The following is a 15212-nucleotide window of genomic DNA, read 5'->3' on the forward strand; positions in this document are numbered from 1 at the left end:
ACAGCGAGATGTATTCCCCCTTGAGAAAAATCTATACTGGGACACCTAAGCATCCAAGTTCATCTGGGAAACACGTTCATTTGGTTGTGTGGTCAGTTGTTGAGAGAGAACTGTGAGTCAGTAGGTAACCCTGTCGTTGGGGCCTCAGAACCTCTCACATCTATCCCCTTCTATACCCGTTCCTATACAACATTATTTATAATGATAACCCAAGGCCTAGACAAATGCGAGAACGATGATCCAGGCCAGACGTCGCTATCTTTACAGGTTTTATGAACTGGAGATAACTGCATATATTTTTCCGTCGATTGAACATTCCCGACACTATGGTTTCGCGTAACGACGGTTAACATAAAATCTAAACAGTCTGCTTCATGAATGCACAAGAAATGTAAAGCAAACCGAAGATCCCGATATAATCAACACTTGCCGAATGAATTGCCAATTATGTAGCAAAGATATCAACCAAGTATTGAGCGAGCACCGTATGGATATTGGTTCCGCCCATGTCACATGATATGCTTGGGATTGCCGATCGGTCGGACAGTCCCCCACTTTCTGCTCTTGACTCACCACGATCCTTGAACAACCTACTAACACAGATGTACAAGCCCGTCCCTCCTAGGCCCAAGAAAACTGATATTGTTCGATCGCGCAACGGCTGTAAAAGCTGTCGCGAAAGGAAAACCAAGGTTTGCCAGCAGCTTCCTAACATCTACGATCCAATAGCTAACCAGAGCCCAGTGCGATGAGCAGAGACCAACATGTGGAACCTGCAGGCGGCTGGGGAAGACCTGTGAAATCATTCGACCGGAGTTCAAATTTCGAATGGTGACAGGTCCGACCGCAGGCGATGAACCATGCACTGCAACGCCATCTGAAGAGCTGCAGCCGCGGCACACTTCGGAACAAAGATCTCTAAGCTTCACTCCAATTAATATTGACATCATCCAGTCTCTACAACATGTCGAAAGGGATGTATTTTACTCTACCTACTGGGAGGATTCCTGCCTACCAGCCTTGCACCCCTTGTTTCACTGGACTTCTCGTCTTGCCGCTCAGCATCCCATCTTGAATGATGCGATCTTGGCATTGTCTTCTTGCAATCTTAGTCGCCAACATGCAGAGCGGAGGACATCATCAATCAATTCCATGGGTCCATTCAGTCCAAGTCTTGTCCACCAAACAAGGAGTCAGCTGTACTACTCCTCGGCTATCAAAAGGTTCACTGCTCTCAATGAGTTAGATTACCAACAGAATGCCACAATAGTTCTAGCCGTTCTCATTCTATTCGCATACGTCGAATCGTCAATGGGCAACTTTCATGGCTTCAATTGCCACGTGGAGGGGATAACACGATTGCTATTCGAGCTCCCCGAGGCATCCAACGACTCAATGATCAACGCCCTTCTTACTTCCTGGATGCAGGTTCGATATGTTGTCTGGTGGGCGCGCGCCTACTTCAGCTCCATTGATGTGCATCAGCAGCTCCCCTCGATTCATCTTCCGAGGTCATTGACAGGCAACTCACCTCATGAGCGAAGAGTGACAGTCTTGAGTATCATGTGCGAGTCGCATCGAATCAGTTGCCAGAGCATACTCGAGCATTGGAGCCGTAGCATGGGACCCGAAAACCCGAGTTTGGATGTGAATGACCAGGAATACAAGAGATGCTGTTTTCTTCTTAACGAAGAAGGTAAGAGGCTCAATGAATGGCTCGGGAGTCTTCCCCCTTCAGAACAACCAATATATACGGACGCGGTGCGACATATCGGGGAGTGCGATGATTCGACTCCTGCTATATACTTCCAAACACACGATGCAGCGCTTAGCTTTGCATACTATGTGGTGGCTCGCATAATGCAGGGTACTGGAATCTTGCGCAATCTGCACACCAGAGACCCTGAGGACCTTGGACATGAATGTTGTGAAGAGGAGCCTTGGGTTCGAATGTTGCTCCAGATTGCCAAAGGCGTTGACATGCGCACCTCACTCACCAGGAACAATTATACAATTGGGTTCTCCGGTCTACTGCTGGCCGCTCTTCTCCGGTGCCAGAATCCTGCACTTTGCCGGGAGATCCAAAATTGGCTACAACATTTACAGGACCTCCAACCTACGGAAGAAGGAGCTTTTCCGGTTTATCAAACCTTGGGTGTGGTCAAAGCTATTAATCAACAAAGAGTGATGGGACGAGACATATTTGCAGTTACGCAGCCGCTGGATGACGGGGGAGGGACTCCTAAACTGACTTCGTACAACAGTCAGTCGATCGACATCTTGCTCTTTCATGGAAAATCACACGTCTCTGGTCAGCTGTTTACAGATTTTGTTTGTATCGACAGACCTGATAACATGATTGAACGATTCGATCCGTCATAGGACTCACTGCCCGAGTAACATTCTTTGAGGCCATTTCGTTTCAGCATCTTGAGTTGGTTCCGGTAAACCCCATGCTATATCTGCTCCCGTCAGCTTACGTCTGCCAACGAGTTCTCCGTCCTGTATTGACAACAGGCGCATATCGAGTCTGCTATGGTCCTCGGCTTAATCTTACCGGGAGCCGTGATGAACATCTACCCCATTACGCTCTTTGTGACAAGGATTTCCTTATTAAGGCTACTGCAAACGCTCCCCCAAATACTCAATCCAAGAGCAACAATTGGCGAATTGGGTTCCGATGTCGCGAATAGCAGGCAGATAGCACTGGCTAGGAAGCCCTCGAAGTCATATGCGGACTGAAAGTACTCTCTCCCCCTAATGGGTGGCGATCTTGCGGGCCTGGCGCTTGTTTTAAACCTCCTGGAGAGGGTGACACAGTTACAATATAGCCCGAAATGTTACAGTTGGTGATGGTTCACATCATGCAGGAGTCAATAAGAGATCGATCACGGGAGATCACAGGCATCTCTAGCCAGACACGAGTAATGAGGGGAGAGATCTGGTCGGTGATTAAGATGAGCATCATTTACGAATTTGATGACGATGCCCTGTTACCAAGGCAAACAATCCCTTTAAAATACGAATTGCTAATCGGGAATTTGGTTAAGATCATAAGCGGTAGATCCAGCCCAAACCCCTTCTCCGATCGAGTATCTATCACTCAGCCACCAGCCACAAATCCCGTCATCTGTTCATTATGAGGGTTATTACTGTATCTATCGTGGACAAACCTCCTGATCATGAGATCACAAATAGCATAATCATCAATTAGCCCTTCCAAGCCATTCTACAAATCTTCCTTCATGTTCTAAAATAACCCCAACGCTCCCAATGCACCTTAGCTATTGTCAGTATGGCTCTGGAATGTAACCTCGTAGACAAGAATAGAAAGAAAAAAAACTCACGGGTAAGTCCCATGTCATCCCCGAAGATCCTCTGCTTAACCTCCGGTCCCCACATCATGTCCCCCGTGTTACCATCGTATGCGGCTCCGGATACCCCGATCACCAGTTTTAGGTTTGATTTTGGCGGTTTTGCGTGAGCCTGTGCTTGATCTGAAGAAACGGATGGTGTGTCTGACGCGGAATCCTCGCAAGCTACCAGCATCTGTGCGATGTTTGTTGCGGTTATCTTGCCCATCCGAATGGCGCCGGGGGCGAGTCGGATCCCGGGAGTGGAGATTACGTCGCCAACGGCGAAGTGGGCAGCCGAGTTGGGAATTGTGGGTTGGAATTGAGTCCTATTAGTTCAAACTCTTTGTTGGCTATGTTTAGGGCTTGAGGGTTTTTTTTTCAGTTTGAGAACGGGGAAGTTTTGTACGTACGTGGGGAGAACATTCACGAATCCTTCCTGATCCAGTGCTTCGTTTGGTAAGAATTCGGTGATTGGTGCTGCGGATGAGGTGGCCCAGATCACTTCGTCGGCGGAGAGAGAGCCACCGCTCTCAAGGGTTATTGTCTTGGAGGAGTTTCCGTCTGATGTTACGTTGAGGACGCGGTTGTTCAGAAGAACGTTCACGCCACCGCTTTGGACGACCTTGTGTACTGTGTCTCGGAATTCCATGGATACAGGCTCGGAGGATAGAAGTGAGGAGCGCGAGTGGATCAAGGTCACGTCTTTCAAGGGGTATTGGTGTTTGATCTCTGCGGCCATTTCGATTCCAACGGCCCCTTATGGAGGATTAGTTTATTGCACAGGCTTTTCACAGAGTTATGATGGAGTGCCACTTACCTCCCCCGATGACAGCAATCGAATTACGTGATTGTAAGTGTTCGATATATCTTGCAGCTTGCGCGGAAAATTCTGCTTTGGTCGTTGCCATTGGAACAGTAGGCCACGGACGTCGGAGACCTGTAGCCACGACGAGATAGTCATAATCAAGTGACCGTTGCTGTAGCTCTCCTGGTTCACCTGAGAGATAGACCAATGTCTTTGCCTCTGGATCTGCCTTTATGGCTTTTCCTCTAACGACCGAAACACCACCTCTCTTCAGCTCGGGGATCTGGTCCCACTGTAGCCACGGCTTGCTGATATAGCTTTTTGAGGTATGCGCCATTGGCGTTCCGACGGCGTGATCTGCGGTTGAAGTCAGCGTTTCAGCAAAACAAAAGTGGAGGAGTTCGACTTACAAAAGCCGTCTCGGGGGTCTAGGATGGTAATTCTGGGCTTGTTGCGTGGAGATCGTGGGAGAGGCAGGTTATGACCTCTAAGGCCGCCTCTTCCACGCCTTTCTGGGAGTCCACCTCTGCCGCCCCTACCACCCCTGCCATCTGCTTTCAGAAAATAGCTGAATGTCCCGTCGCAGATCCGGAGGAGATTCAACGCCGTGGATAGCCCGGCGTACGCTCCCCCAAGAATGACAACATGCTGATCGCGAAGAGCTGTAGACACTAATGCGGATGCCATTTCCAGCGAACTATATAATGTCCTGGTGCAGATCGATAGGTGTAGACTGAGATCCCGGTCGATATTGACAGCCTCGGAAAAGAAGATGAGAGCAGGGCGGAAGTGCAGAGACGAAGAACGAAGAAATGTCTTCGTGCTATCTTAGTTAGTAATATGTGCCTGTCTTTATGTACTCCTACACGGGGAGAACCATGAGGGAGGAGACACTTTGGATTCAGTCATATCCGAATACGCCTCGGGGATTTCACTCGGAGTTTCCCTTTTCGGAAACCGGAGATTCCTGGCAGCATCCATCCACTCCACTTCTGTCCATCATGATCTGAAGGTCATCACTCCGTAGTCCGGAGACAGTTGAGATACCCTTGTAGACTGTTCCTCATCACAGGCCGCATCCATGATCCATCACTCATCGCCAGCACCATGTGTGGGCTCGAGATCGGGGTCCTGCTTCCATCTATGGTTCCACGCCGGGTCGAGGAGATTCGAGTATAAACACTTGTGCCAATGGCCTCTACTAACATTTCATCTCCATACCATGTAGGGTAACCATATGGTGGAACAGTGGATATAGGGACATCAGGTGCATATGCAGACCTGCGAATGTATACGTTTCTCGCCATGAATGCACTAACAAGCGAGGAAAATGAGTTAGCAAGAACAATGAATTAGTCATTGTAGAAAGCTTGTTCACAGAGTAAAACCAGTCACTTTGGATAGACCTCACCGTGGTACACTTCCACGCCACCCGAGAAGGTTGTGTCGGCCGCCTGCCGCGTCACGTTCGATCGTATACAAAGTACCATGTTCGGGGCTTATCCATGCCTGCGGTGCCATGGTGATGGTTCCACCATCCCCAGGTCTTTCCCTGTATGCGATCCCTACCATTCGTTACGGCGTGGTTATGGGACGGTCAAGAAAAAGTCAATCATCTGATCAGCAGACAAATGATTGGAGGACAGCCGACGGCACCATGGAACTATACCGTTCCCGCGCCTGGGATAAATGGTTGTGGAGAGTTCTCTGGCTTGGGAAAGCGGGGACGCGTTTGTCGGTCACGGGATGTGGCCAACACACCCGAGACCCGGTGGTACATGACTTTGGCCACATTCTTATTCGCTCAGTCTAACGCGGGGTCTCCGCATGGAGCCGATGCAAGTGTCGTTCTAGAAGATCAGGGTGGGTCTACTAAGGCGCATGCAGAATATTTGGAAAGGTCTGATAAAATCTGTATTCAAAGGATACATGAAGAGTAATCGCTGAAGTTCGACAAATGCATAACTATGTACATCAATGCTTCAAATCACCATCAAGGTGCGTCTTTTTACAGCTTCTGGTTGGCCTTGTTGTAACGCTCGAAGGAGGAAACGGGAGGAGCGGTGTTGGGGTTGCGGTGGTGCTTCTTCAGAGCCATGGTGACGTTGTACTCCAGGTCGAGCGAGGCCTTGGGGTCGTCGGTCTTGGGCTTGAACTCAACGACCAGGTCGTCCTTGACGGCGAAGACGGAGTCGATGTCAAGGTGAGGATCGTCGCTGGGGTAGATCTGGTTGATGACGGTGGCGTAGTCGGGGTGGGTGATCATGAGGTGGATGTGGGCGGGACGCATGGGAGAGCGGTCCATGATGTTGAGGAGCACACCAGCGGGGCCGTCGGTGGGCAGAGAGTAGGGGGTGGGGTGATAGCAGTACCAGTAGAACTCGCCCTTCTCGTTGGAGCGGAACTTGCCGCGGAGGTTGTTCTCACTCTGCTGGGGATCCTGGAAGTCGTACTGGCCGTTGGCGGAGGCCTGCCAGATGTCGAGGACGGCGCCAACGATGGGCTTGCCGGTCTCCATATCCTTCAGAACACCGTGCATGTAGGTGACCTTGCCGTTGGGGTTGGGGTCCTGGATGATGCTGTCGCCGAGGTCGCGGAAGGGAGCGTTGGGCGACCAGAAAGGTCCGAGGATGACATTGGAGGTGGGGGACAAGCCCTGCTCAGTGATGATCTTGTTGGCGATCTCATCGACGAGACTAGTAAACTTGGTTAGCTTTCGCTCATTTTTTTAATTCATGCCGTTGCGTTGTTGTGTGGGACTCACGATTCAAGGCCGATAACGTCGCAGATACGGTGGCACTCGTTGCGGATGGGAGTGCTGATCTTGCCGATGGAGTTGATGAACTCGACACCCATCATCCACTCGGCGGAGGTGAGCTCGACCTCACGAGCGAAGTCGTGGATGTGTCTGATGAGGGCGCCCAGAACCACGCGAGCACGCTCGGGGGTCTTGGGTCCCATGGAGTTGACCACATAGGGGGTGAAGTTGGGGTCGTACTGGAAGCCGGACATTGTGACGGTGTTTGTATGTGGTCGGGGGGGGGAGAAGTGGTAGTCAAGAAGGGGTTGAGGGAGATGGAGGATACAGAAGGAAGATGAAAGAGGAAAGACAGCGAGGTCTGGAGGGTCTATATACACGGCCAGGATGACCGTGGCGAGTCTGGATAGAATGGAAGTTGACGGCAAATCGATCGGCTCCAACTCCGTGTGGGGGCATTGCGACGGTACCAACCATCCCAAGTTACCGTTGCCACATGCCGATGGATTTGATGGATTGCATGATCGATGTTTCAGTTCTCGCAGCTTTTAGCTTTGGACAGCCGAGAGACGGCAAGCCTCAGTGGCCTTGCCGGATCTGCAGGATTACCTGCATATCAAAATCAATTATCGAGTTCTGATATCAAATTGCATTGCTTGGGGGGTTGTCGGGGATGCTCTTACCCGCGGGTAAGTCCTCTCTGGAAGACAGCCGCCCGGGCCCTCTCTCCGCCTTCCTATCCGAGCTGCGACCCGTCCGCGAACTGTTTTTCCGCTACGTGCCGGCCACAGCCCTGGTGGGATTGTCTGATTCCGTCCCTGTTCGAATGATTCTATACGCACCTTCCACATTCTGCGAGCCAATCAGGGCACTCTAGGTAGTAATCATTCCCCAGGGTTATGAGCAGCTTTACCTACTATTATCGTCGCCTTTGCCCCCTACAGTCTAATTGTCATCTTGCGCGGCAGAATCATACAGCTAGTAGTTATAGAACTACATGTTAGCCCTTTCAGGCCTGTGCAAGCATCGCAAGTCTCAGTAAAACAGACGTTCAAGCCATCCTCTTGCATCCTGGGAGTTCTACCGGCAAGGCGACGGCCGGCAACGCGGGGGCGGGGGCGGGGTGACTGCCGGGGTGGAAAAACAATAACAGGCAGCCTTTCCCAGAACAGACAGCGGTGTATTTCCCTTGACATTTCGGCGGAGTGTGATTGGTGTTCGCCCTTTCCGGGCTCGAAGCCGATGGGAGCCCGGCATCCGACCCACGACTCCGTTGCCGTGGGGCACGGGCCACTCGGGGTCTGACAAGCGGGGCGGCATACCGATTGCCCCGGAAAGCCAGCCCAGGAACTCCATGTTTACGACAGCAATGCGGGTAGCGGTATGGGTGAGAGATTGCCAGATACTGCTTCGATCGTATGATCGTATGATTCCGAGTCTATTCACCCTTTTTCCCTCTTGGACGGCAGTTACACTCTGATCCCGTGTGCCGTTGAGCATTGAATCCAACACTACAGAGTATTCAAAAACATTATCTGCCATTGTGACGCTGTATCTAAACACGTCCCCGTGTTTTTCCTTTCGGATAACCATGGTAATATCTGTCTGGCATCTCGTATGAGGTTGAAAAATCTGGAGAAACCTGAATTGTTACCGAAACCGTCTGTGGCTACTAAGTGGAGTGAAGATCATCTCCCCTGAGCGCCACCAGATGACAGCCTGACTGACTGTTTAGCCTCCCGCAAGGCGAACCATCCTAAGTCATACCTCGCACACTCATTGGGGACGTTATCCACCTTGTAATTGTTATGGATGATTGCCACGTGCGGCTGGCCCGACTAAGGTGTGTGGGCCATAAGTCTCCGGCCACCACATCACACAATAGAGTTAAAGAAAGAAAAAGCGGAGGGCTAGAAGCATCTACCAGTCCAAGGTGGCCCAGTGGGGCTTTGTATGGTTTAAGCTTCGAGTCATCGAAAATTTCCGCCGCTGAGAAGGGGATAGGGTAATGGGATGTAAGCAGGGTGGGAAGTATATGCTGGGACGATCCAGGTTGTTCCCCAGGCACTTCAACACACGGACACATCCCCGGTAGGCACTAGATCTTCCTCGCATAGCTAACCCACCGTTTCCTCTTGGCAGTTGGCCCGCTGGTCGACCACGTTTGTAGCGCCTTAGGCACCAAACAGAGCCTAGTACGGTCCTGACTGGGGTCGACATTCTGTAGAACTATTCCTTCTTTGGCTAAGCACTACCCTGTTCCTGGAAGGGACCTGTTCTTGCAGCCAGGTAACTGTGGCACGTGTTTCTCTTCTACTAGCGTTCGTTGTGGACCTTGAGACACCTATATCGGTGGCTATAACATATCATAGACATGTATTCCGATAGACATCCGATTTGTGTCAGTCATGTAAATTATTATTTACATTCTTTCTACCCGGGATAAGTATTTCTAGCCTTTCCTACTAGCAGGTGGCGATCAGACGCTGTAACTGCTCCGTCCATATAGTACTAGGACACTTGGGATATGCGCTGTCAGCGAGAACTGATTCCCTATAATCATTTCCTACTAGACCCTGATACTATTAAAGGCTTGGTTCTTCTACTTCTAAGCTCAAGATTCACACGGGTTCCGCAAGACTCGAGATTGGAGGTCCACATGATCTCATTTGTGATACGAAATATATAATTGCCTCTCGCGTGGTGTACGAGAAGCAGTCCACAACTCAAATACGCAAAACCTTGGAGTGAAAAGACGAGGTGTGACTAATTTACAGATACAATAAATACTAGATACTAATATCTTAATAGTAGTCTTAGCATTTTCGAGGGGCACACTGTATGATGTCGCTCTCAGTACGGAGCAGTTCTGCCTCAGGCACAGGCTCTCCAGGCAACCAGAACCACTCGACGATCTGAAAATTGATTGGTCAAGAGATGCTTATCAGTTCGATCTGACCAATGCCAGATATCCCACCCCATTTTGGAATCTTCGTTCCAATCCATAGTCATCCCTTGCAGTGATGCCAGGGTATGTATCACTGATCGTTCGGACCAAGGTTCCTCCGCGCCGGACACACGGCCTTGGGGCCCCCGACCGTGCCCGACGCGGCAGTTGGGCTATCCGAGGACACCCGGATGCAGCTAGCTCGGTAGTTGAGGCAACGCAGCATCCGTCGATCTTCTCGTCGGCCTCACTTTCGTCCGAGCTGAAGACTGCTGCTCGCACTAGCGGATATCACGATTGGCTCCAGCAAGGTGAGATAACCTCATGCACATGGCTATTGGATGAGCAAAGTCTATCTTCCCGGTGAGCAAATCTAAAACCACCCTCAACCTCGATGATTCGCCGGTAGTAGTCGATGATGCTGATCGTGGCCTTGAACGGCCAGCTTCTCCGCATTAGGCAGGGGGTTATCTCTCCACCGCCCCAGTCACGACCCCGGAATTCCACTGGCGCACCACCGGCTGGCCTCCAATGATGATAACGCAACGCAGACACGTCGAAATAATGAGACCATGAGACTACAGTGACCGTCACCAGCCGGCTCAATGGATCATCAAGCTCTCTCCACCATGCACCATGTGCGTCCCAGATAGTCGTCGATCCCCCGCTTGGAGGAGGCGATCCAGCACAACCCCAGAATATCGCGATGCCCTCAGATGCTATTTAGCTGGGTTATCCCAACCTGAGGATGTCCTCCACACCCCCAGCATAATCCTGATATTCCCTGCGACGGTCTGCCACTCCCAACAGCAACAATGCCTCCATCAACCGACAGCGAGGAGAAATCGATTCCCGCCCAACCAACCTTCACAAACACCTCCACAATTACCCCCCACGAAAGAGGCTTCCATTTCGACTTTGGCCCCCTCGCCCAGGTCAATACAGCCGAAACAACCCTCCCCGCCTTCGCCGGCGAGCTCCAACCAGGTCTATGGAGGCCCCCGAAGCAGCGCAAGTTCGCCAATCCCGCGCCCCTCGGGCTATGTGGTTTCGCCCTGACAACCTTCCTTCTGGGCACCATCAACATGCAGACACTGGGAATCACCGCACCCAACATGATTGTCGGCCCTGCATTCGCTTACGGAGGTCTCGTCCAGCTTCTCGCTGGCATGTGGTACGTACATACACCCACCCACCCATCAACTCACCCGGAACCTACCACTAACCCTATTTCCCCCCCCAGGGAAATGGCCCTCGGAAACACCTTCGGCGCCACAGCTCTCTCCTCCTACGGCGGTTTCTGGATATCCCTATCCATCGTCTTCACCCCCGGCGGGTTCAACATCCAAGCCGCGTACGAAAAAGCCGATGGCGGTAGTTTGGGCATGTTCTACGATGCCTTTGGCTTATTCCTCATGGTACACCCCCCACCCCTCCCACACACACAACAATTAACAAGTATACTTGACTAGGGCTGGTTCATCTTCACCTTCCTCCTCGTCCTCTGCACGCTCAAATCCACCGTCGTCTTCTGCGGCCTTTTCACCGTCGTTGATATCGCCCTGCTCCTCCTCTCAATCGGGTACCTACACCGCGACGGAACAGATATCCCCAACGCGAAGGTCATCAAAGCAGGTGGACTGTTCGCGCTCCTGGGTGCTTTTGGTGCCTGGTATGTAGCGCTCGCGGGTATCGCAGATGATAGTAATAGTTTCTTTATTGTGCCGGTGTTTCACTTCCCTTGGTCGGAGAAGGGGAGGGCGTCGAGGAGGGGTAATGTGGAGGGGAAGGGGGAGAGGAGTGTTTAGTTTGGGTTGGGTGTTAAATTGTGATTGGGATTGGGATTTGGGTACCAGGGTTTAATGACGGGCATGGGAGTTAACGGTAATGGTAATGGGTTTGGTCGGGCTTTTTTGGGTTCAGGTGGGATGGGACAGGGTTTGTTTAGAATAGTGGGGCTGGGTATGGGTTGGTCAGTACGATTCTGCGTCGCCTACATGCATGCGCGAATGGATGGCATAGAAGTATGAATGCAGCACGGAAGATGATAATGTTTGATTACAACCCAAGATTTGACGGATTATCTAGAGAACTTATTACAGGGCCATCGCAAGATACTACGAGTTCAATTGTATTGTTCATATCCATTTCAACCGTGACTGTATCGGGAATTAAATTCCCCATAGCACATCTAAATATCGGGAGGAACGTTTGCAACGTGATCCTGTGAGATCATCCAATGTGCACACTTCAGCTTCGATACATCCCAGCAACATCCTTTCACTCAATCACCACAACCCACCGAACAACCTACCATAGCCGCATATACGTCCCTATCCGCCGCCACGCTGGCCGCTCGTAGTACGCGTCGAGCTGCCGGATTTCTTTTGCGGTCAGCTCGGCACGGCCCGTTACCAGGTCTGCAGTGGCGGGGTCGCGCCAGGGCGTGCGGAGAATAATTTTGTACAAGGCGGTCGCGACAATGATCAGTGTTATTCCGATCATGTAGGAGAAGAAGTTATAGAGAGAGAAACCAGCTCCAATCTGTGGCAGTTAGAATTAATCTGGGAATGTAAGGGGTGGCGTCTTACGGGAGCAATGCTTAGATAGAGAATGCAGACTAATAGTAGGCTCGTGATAATGAGAACGGTCACTGGGGCAAGTGGCCAGTAGTATGATTGCCATCCGTACGGGCATGTGAGGACTGCGCTGTTTTGTGCCTTGATGGCGGCTCGGAAGTGAAAGGAGGTGAAGGCGATGATGGCCCAGTTGGTGAAGAAGGAGGCGCTTGTGATGGCGATTAGCCAATTTAGCACCTCCAGGCCGCCGGCTATGGCAAGTTTAGGTTAGGATTCTAAGCGACCTGCGGGGGTGATCCGGGCAGCCTACCGCTCAAGCTCATGTAGGTCAAGACAATGGCCGTAATGGCTGTAATGATAAGTGCCCACCTCGGGCGACCTTTTTCGTCGACATTGGCCACAAAAGAGGGTAACAGCTTTTGGAGCGCCATGGTGCGAAGGATTCGAGATGGTAGGAATATGCATTCGAGAGCAATGGCCAGGATGCCAATAATCAAACAGGCGTTGATAAGGTCAGGGATGCCCTTGATTCCTGCATCCTCGACTGCAATAACGAAGGGGGACGTGGTCGTGCTCGAGCCTCCTAACAGACGGGGGTCGTTTGACGGGACAATAAGAGAGACGAGAACAACAGAAACCAGGTAGAGAACCGCTACTCGCCATGGGATTAGATTGGCCGAGTGTGCCATGGAGTAGCGGGGGGACTCAGCTTCGCCACCCATGACCCCAATAAACACCTGGTCGCCGATGGCCCAGAGAGCAAGTAGGGCAGCGTTGGAAAATCCCTGCAGATGCTGAGTTCGGACTGTGGAGTTGGGTGGATAGAGATACTCACCCCGAAACCGTTTTTGAAGGCAGGCAAGTCGGTCCAAGTGCTCCCATCCCGCACATATCCAGATGGGCCAGCACCACCAATGATGGCCAGGGACAATATTGTAAGAAAGACAAATAGGAACACCTTGACGAGGGAGCCAAAGTATTGCAGCCAACCGAAATACTTGTTTGGCATCAAAAAGACCACTAGGCAGATGACCAGGAAGATAGTGACTGCGGCCAATATGAGAAGAAAGGTACCAGAAACCCCAGAAGGGAATAACTCACGTAAAGCTGCCTCTGGAATGGCCCCTCCAGCCCAAAAGTCGACGAGAAGGACGAAAAAGGTTGCTTCGGACGCAAAGACTGATGTCCATCCTGGTAAACTCAGTATAATCCTTTACCACGGAGGTACTCTACCTACCCAGCCATTCTGCCAAACCAGCGCCAAAAGCCAATGCTGGATCAACCCATCGATCGGCATAATCAATATAATTGCCTGAGGTGGGAAAGGTGATCGTCATCTCCGTCAATGTCTGGAGGTTGGCCCACACGCCGATGCATACCACCAGATAGCCCAAGAACATGCTACCGGGGCCCCCATCAGCGAGGGCCTTTCCCGTGGCTATGAAAAGTCCACTTCCTACATTGGAGCCCAAGGATATCACCTATTGAGATTGTAGAGTTAGGCTATGTGGAAATACGGATCTGCCCACAGGCGGCGTACGTGAATCAAGCGCGGAGTCAAGGTTCGATGGAGTTTGCCAAATCTCTCCACATCAGAGTCGACTTCGCCTTGCCTCATAGAGACGGCAGGCTCAAGATTCAGCTCTTTCTCACAGCATGCTTCCAGAGGGGCTTTTGAGCTGTTAATTTTGAATTGGCAATCCATGGGAGTAACTGTAGAGGTTCAATCCGCAACAAAGGGACGAATAAGAGAGGAAGATAAGGCGGCTTTAAGGAAAGAAGTATGCATGTCGTATCTATCCGGCTGGAGTCGCTATCAGTATGGCGACTTCGGTCTCGCCTTCCCAATGCAAAATCCCCGCACTGATAAGAGCCGAAGCAAAAAACAACAACTTGCACAGGAATCAAATTTTTGAAATCACATCGCAACGCGAGGCCCTAGAGGCCTCATCTTTTGATAAGTTTCTTGTAACTCATACTGCTATTATTTAATACTAATTTTATTAGATTATTATAATAATAGTATTAAAAGCGTCTGACTAGCTTAGTTTAACCACCTCCGTAAGGAAATTAGAACATTTCTAGGAACGCGCTCTGGACCTCTAACATGATATAAATATAATACTTAAATATTTAAAAATAAGTAAGAACTCTCAGGTACCTAAACTAGTCATTAATCATATTAAAAATATATAGAAATTTTTAGTAGACTTATTAAAGAACTCTTCTAGATACTTTTAGTAGTAGGAACATAAAGCCCTTTATACAGAGATTAAGATACTTTATTAGAGTATAGAAAAGTATCTATATTTCTTAAAGATTACTATAAAAAAATTCTCTTTTCTTATTAATATCTATAGCTGGACTAATATTACTATATAAAAAAATATACTACCATCTAATTTAATATAATTAAGATTAATCTTAACAAGCGTGCTTCCCTCTAAGCTAATAAAGAAAACTTAGATCATTATTAAACTTAGTAATCTAAAAAATATAATTTAATTCTATAGGATACTTCCAAAGGACATCCTGGAGAAAACTAAGAAAATATATATTTAAATTTATTAGATTAATATTTTTTTTTTTTAATTATTATAAAATTTATCGCGGCGTAATAATTTAGATTAAATAATTTAAATCTTAATCTTCATTTTACTATAAAGATAGAGATTATCTAGTAGTACCTTTTATAAATATATAAGCTTTAGAAGAATATGGTAATTTACTATCTAATTTAAAAAATTATAGTTTATAGAATATAGAT

General features: G+C 49.7%; 5 protein-coding genes across 5 annotated transcripts; 2 read left to right on the forward strand and 3 right to left on the reverse strand.

Annotated features, from left to right (window-relative positions):
* Positions 1–602: 602 nt before the first annotated feature.
* BO80DRAFT_350195 (Zn(II)2Cys6 transcription factor domain-containing protein) lies at positions 603–2382 on the forward strand (the record flags this gene model as incomplete). The annotated part of the gene is made up of 2 exons (XM_025715534.1): positions 603–692; positions 745–2382. The coding sequence occupies 2 exons, from the start codon at positions 603–605 to the stop codon at positions 2380–2382; spliced, it is 1728 nt and encodes a 575-aa protein (XP_025577524.1).
* Positions 2383–3243: 861 nt separating this feature from the next.
* Positions 3244–5298, reverse strand: BO80DRAFT_402101 (NAD(P)/FAD-dependent oxidoreductase; the record flags this gene model as incomplete). The annotated part of the gene is made up of 5 exons (XM_025717596.1): positions 4704–5298; positions 4572–4646; positions 4174–4518; positions 3767–4112; positions 3244–3682 (listed from the first exon to the last, which is right to left on the reverse strand). Exons 1-5 carry the CDS (start codon positions 4846–4848, stop codon positions 3244–3246), a joined length of 1350 nt encoding a protein of 449 aa, XP_025577525.1. The 5' UTR covers positions 4849–5298.
* A 763-nt stretch (positions 5299–6061) lies between these two features.
* Positions 6062–7306, reverse strand: BO80DRAFT_423158 (putative catechol dioxygenase). Its single transcript, XM_025718980.1, has 2 exons — positions 6926–7306; positions 6062–6857 (listed from the first exon to the last, which is right to left on the reverse strand). Exons 1-2 carry the CDS (start codon positions 7171–7173, stop codon positions 6170–6172), a joined length of 936 nt encoding a protein of 311 aa, XP_025577526.1. The 5' UTR covers positions 7174–7306; the 3' UTR covers positions 6062–6169.
* Positions 7307–10681: 3375 nt separating this feature from the next.
* On the forward strand, positions 10682–11674 carry BO80DRAFT_453390 (acetate uptake transporter family protein; the record flags this gene model as incomplete). Its single annotated transcript, XM_025722003.1, has 3 exons — positions 10682–11040; positions 11110–11284; positions 11339–11674. The coding sequence occupies 3 exons, from the start codon at positions 10682–10684 to the stop codon at positions 11672–11674; spliced, it is 870 nt and encodes a 289-aa protein (XP_025577527.1).
* Positions 11675–12176: 502 nt separating this feature from the next.
* BO80DRAFT_462927 (proline-specific permease) lies at positions 12177–14150 on the reverse strand (the record flags this gene model as incomplete). Its single annotated transcript, XM_025722550.1, has 7 exons — positions 12177–12410; positions 12458–12696; positions 12756–13230; positions 13281–13492; positions 13547–13636; positions 13683–13926; positions 13986–14150. The coding sequence occupies 7 exons, from the start codon at positions 14148–14150 to the stop codon at positions 12177–12179; spliced, it is 1659 nt and encodes a 552-aa protein (XP_025577528.1).
* Positions 14151–15212: the final 1062 nt, after the last annotated feature.

The sequence above is a fragment of the Aspergillus ibericus genome (genome assembly GCF_003184845.1).
Source record: "Aspergillus ibericus CBS 121593 unplaced genomic scaffold BO80scaffold_10, whole genome shotgun sequence".
Taxonomy (NCBI): domain Eukaryota; kingdom Fungi; phylum Ascomycota; class Eurotiomycetes; order Eurotiales; family Aspergillaceae; genus Aspergillus; species Aspergillus ibericus.

Coding starts and splice junctions, on each gene's coding strand:
- BO80DRAFT_423158 (XM_025718980.1), bottom strand. CDS start 7,173: ATGTCCGGCTTCCAGTACGACCCCAACTTCACCCCCTATGTGGTCAAC. Junction 6,858..6,925: donor GACGTTATCGGCCTTGAATC/GTGAGTCCCACA, acceptor CAAGTTTACTAG/TCTCGTCGATGAGATCGCCA.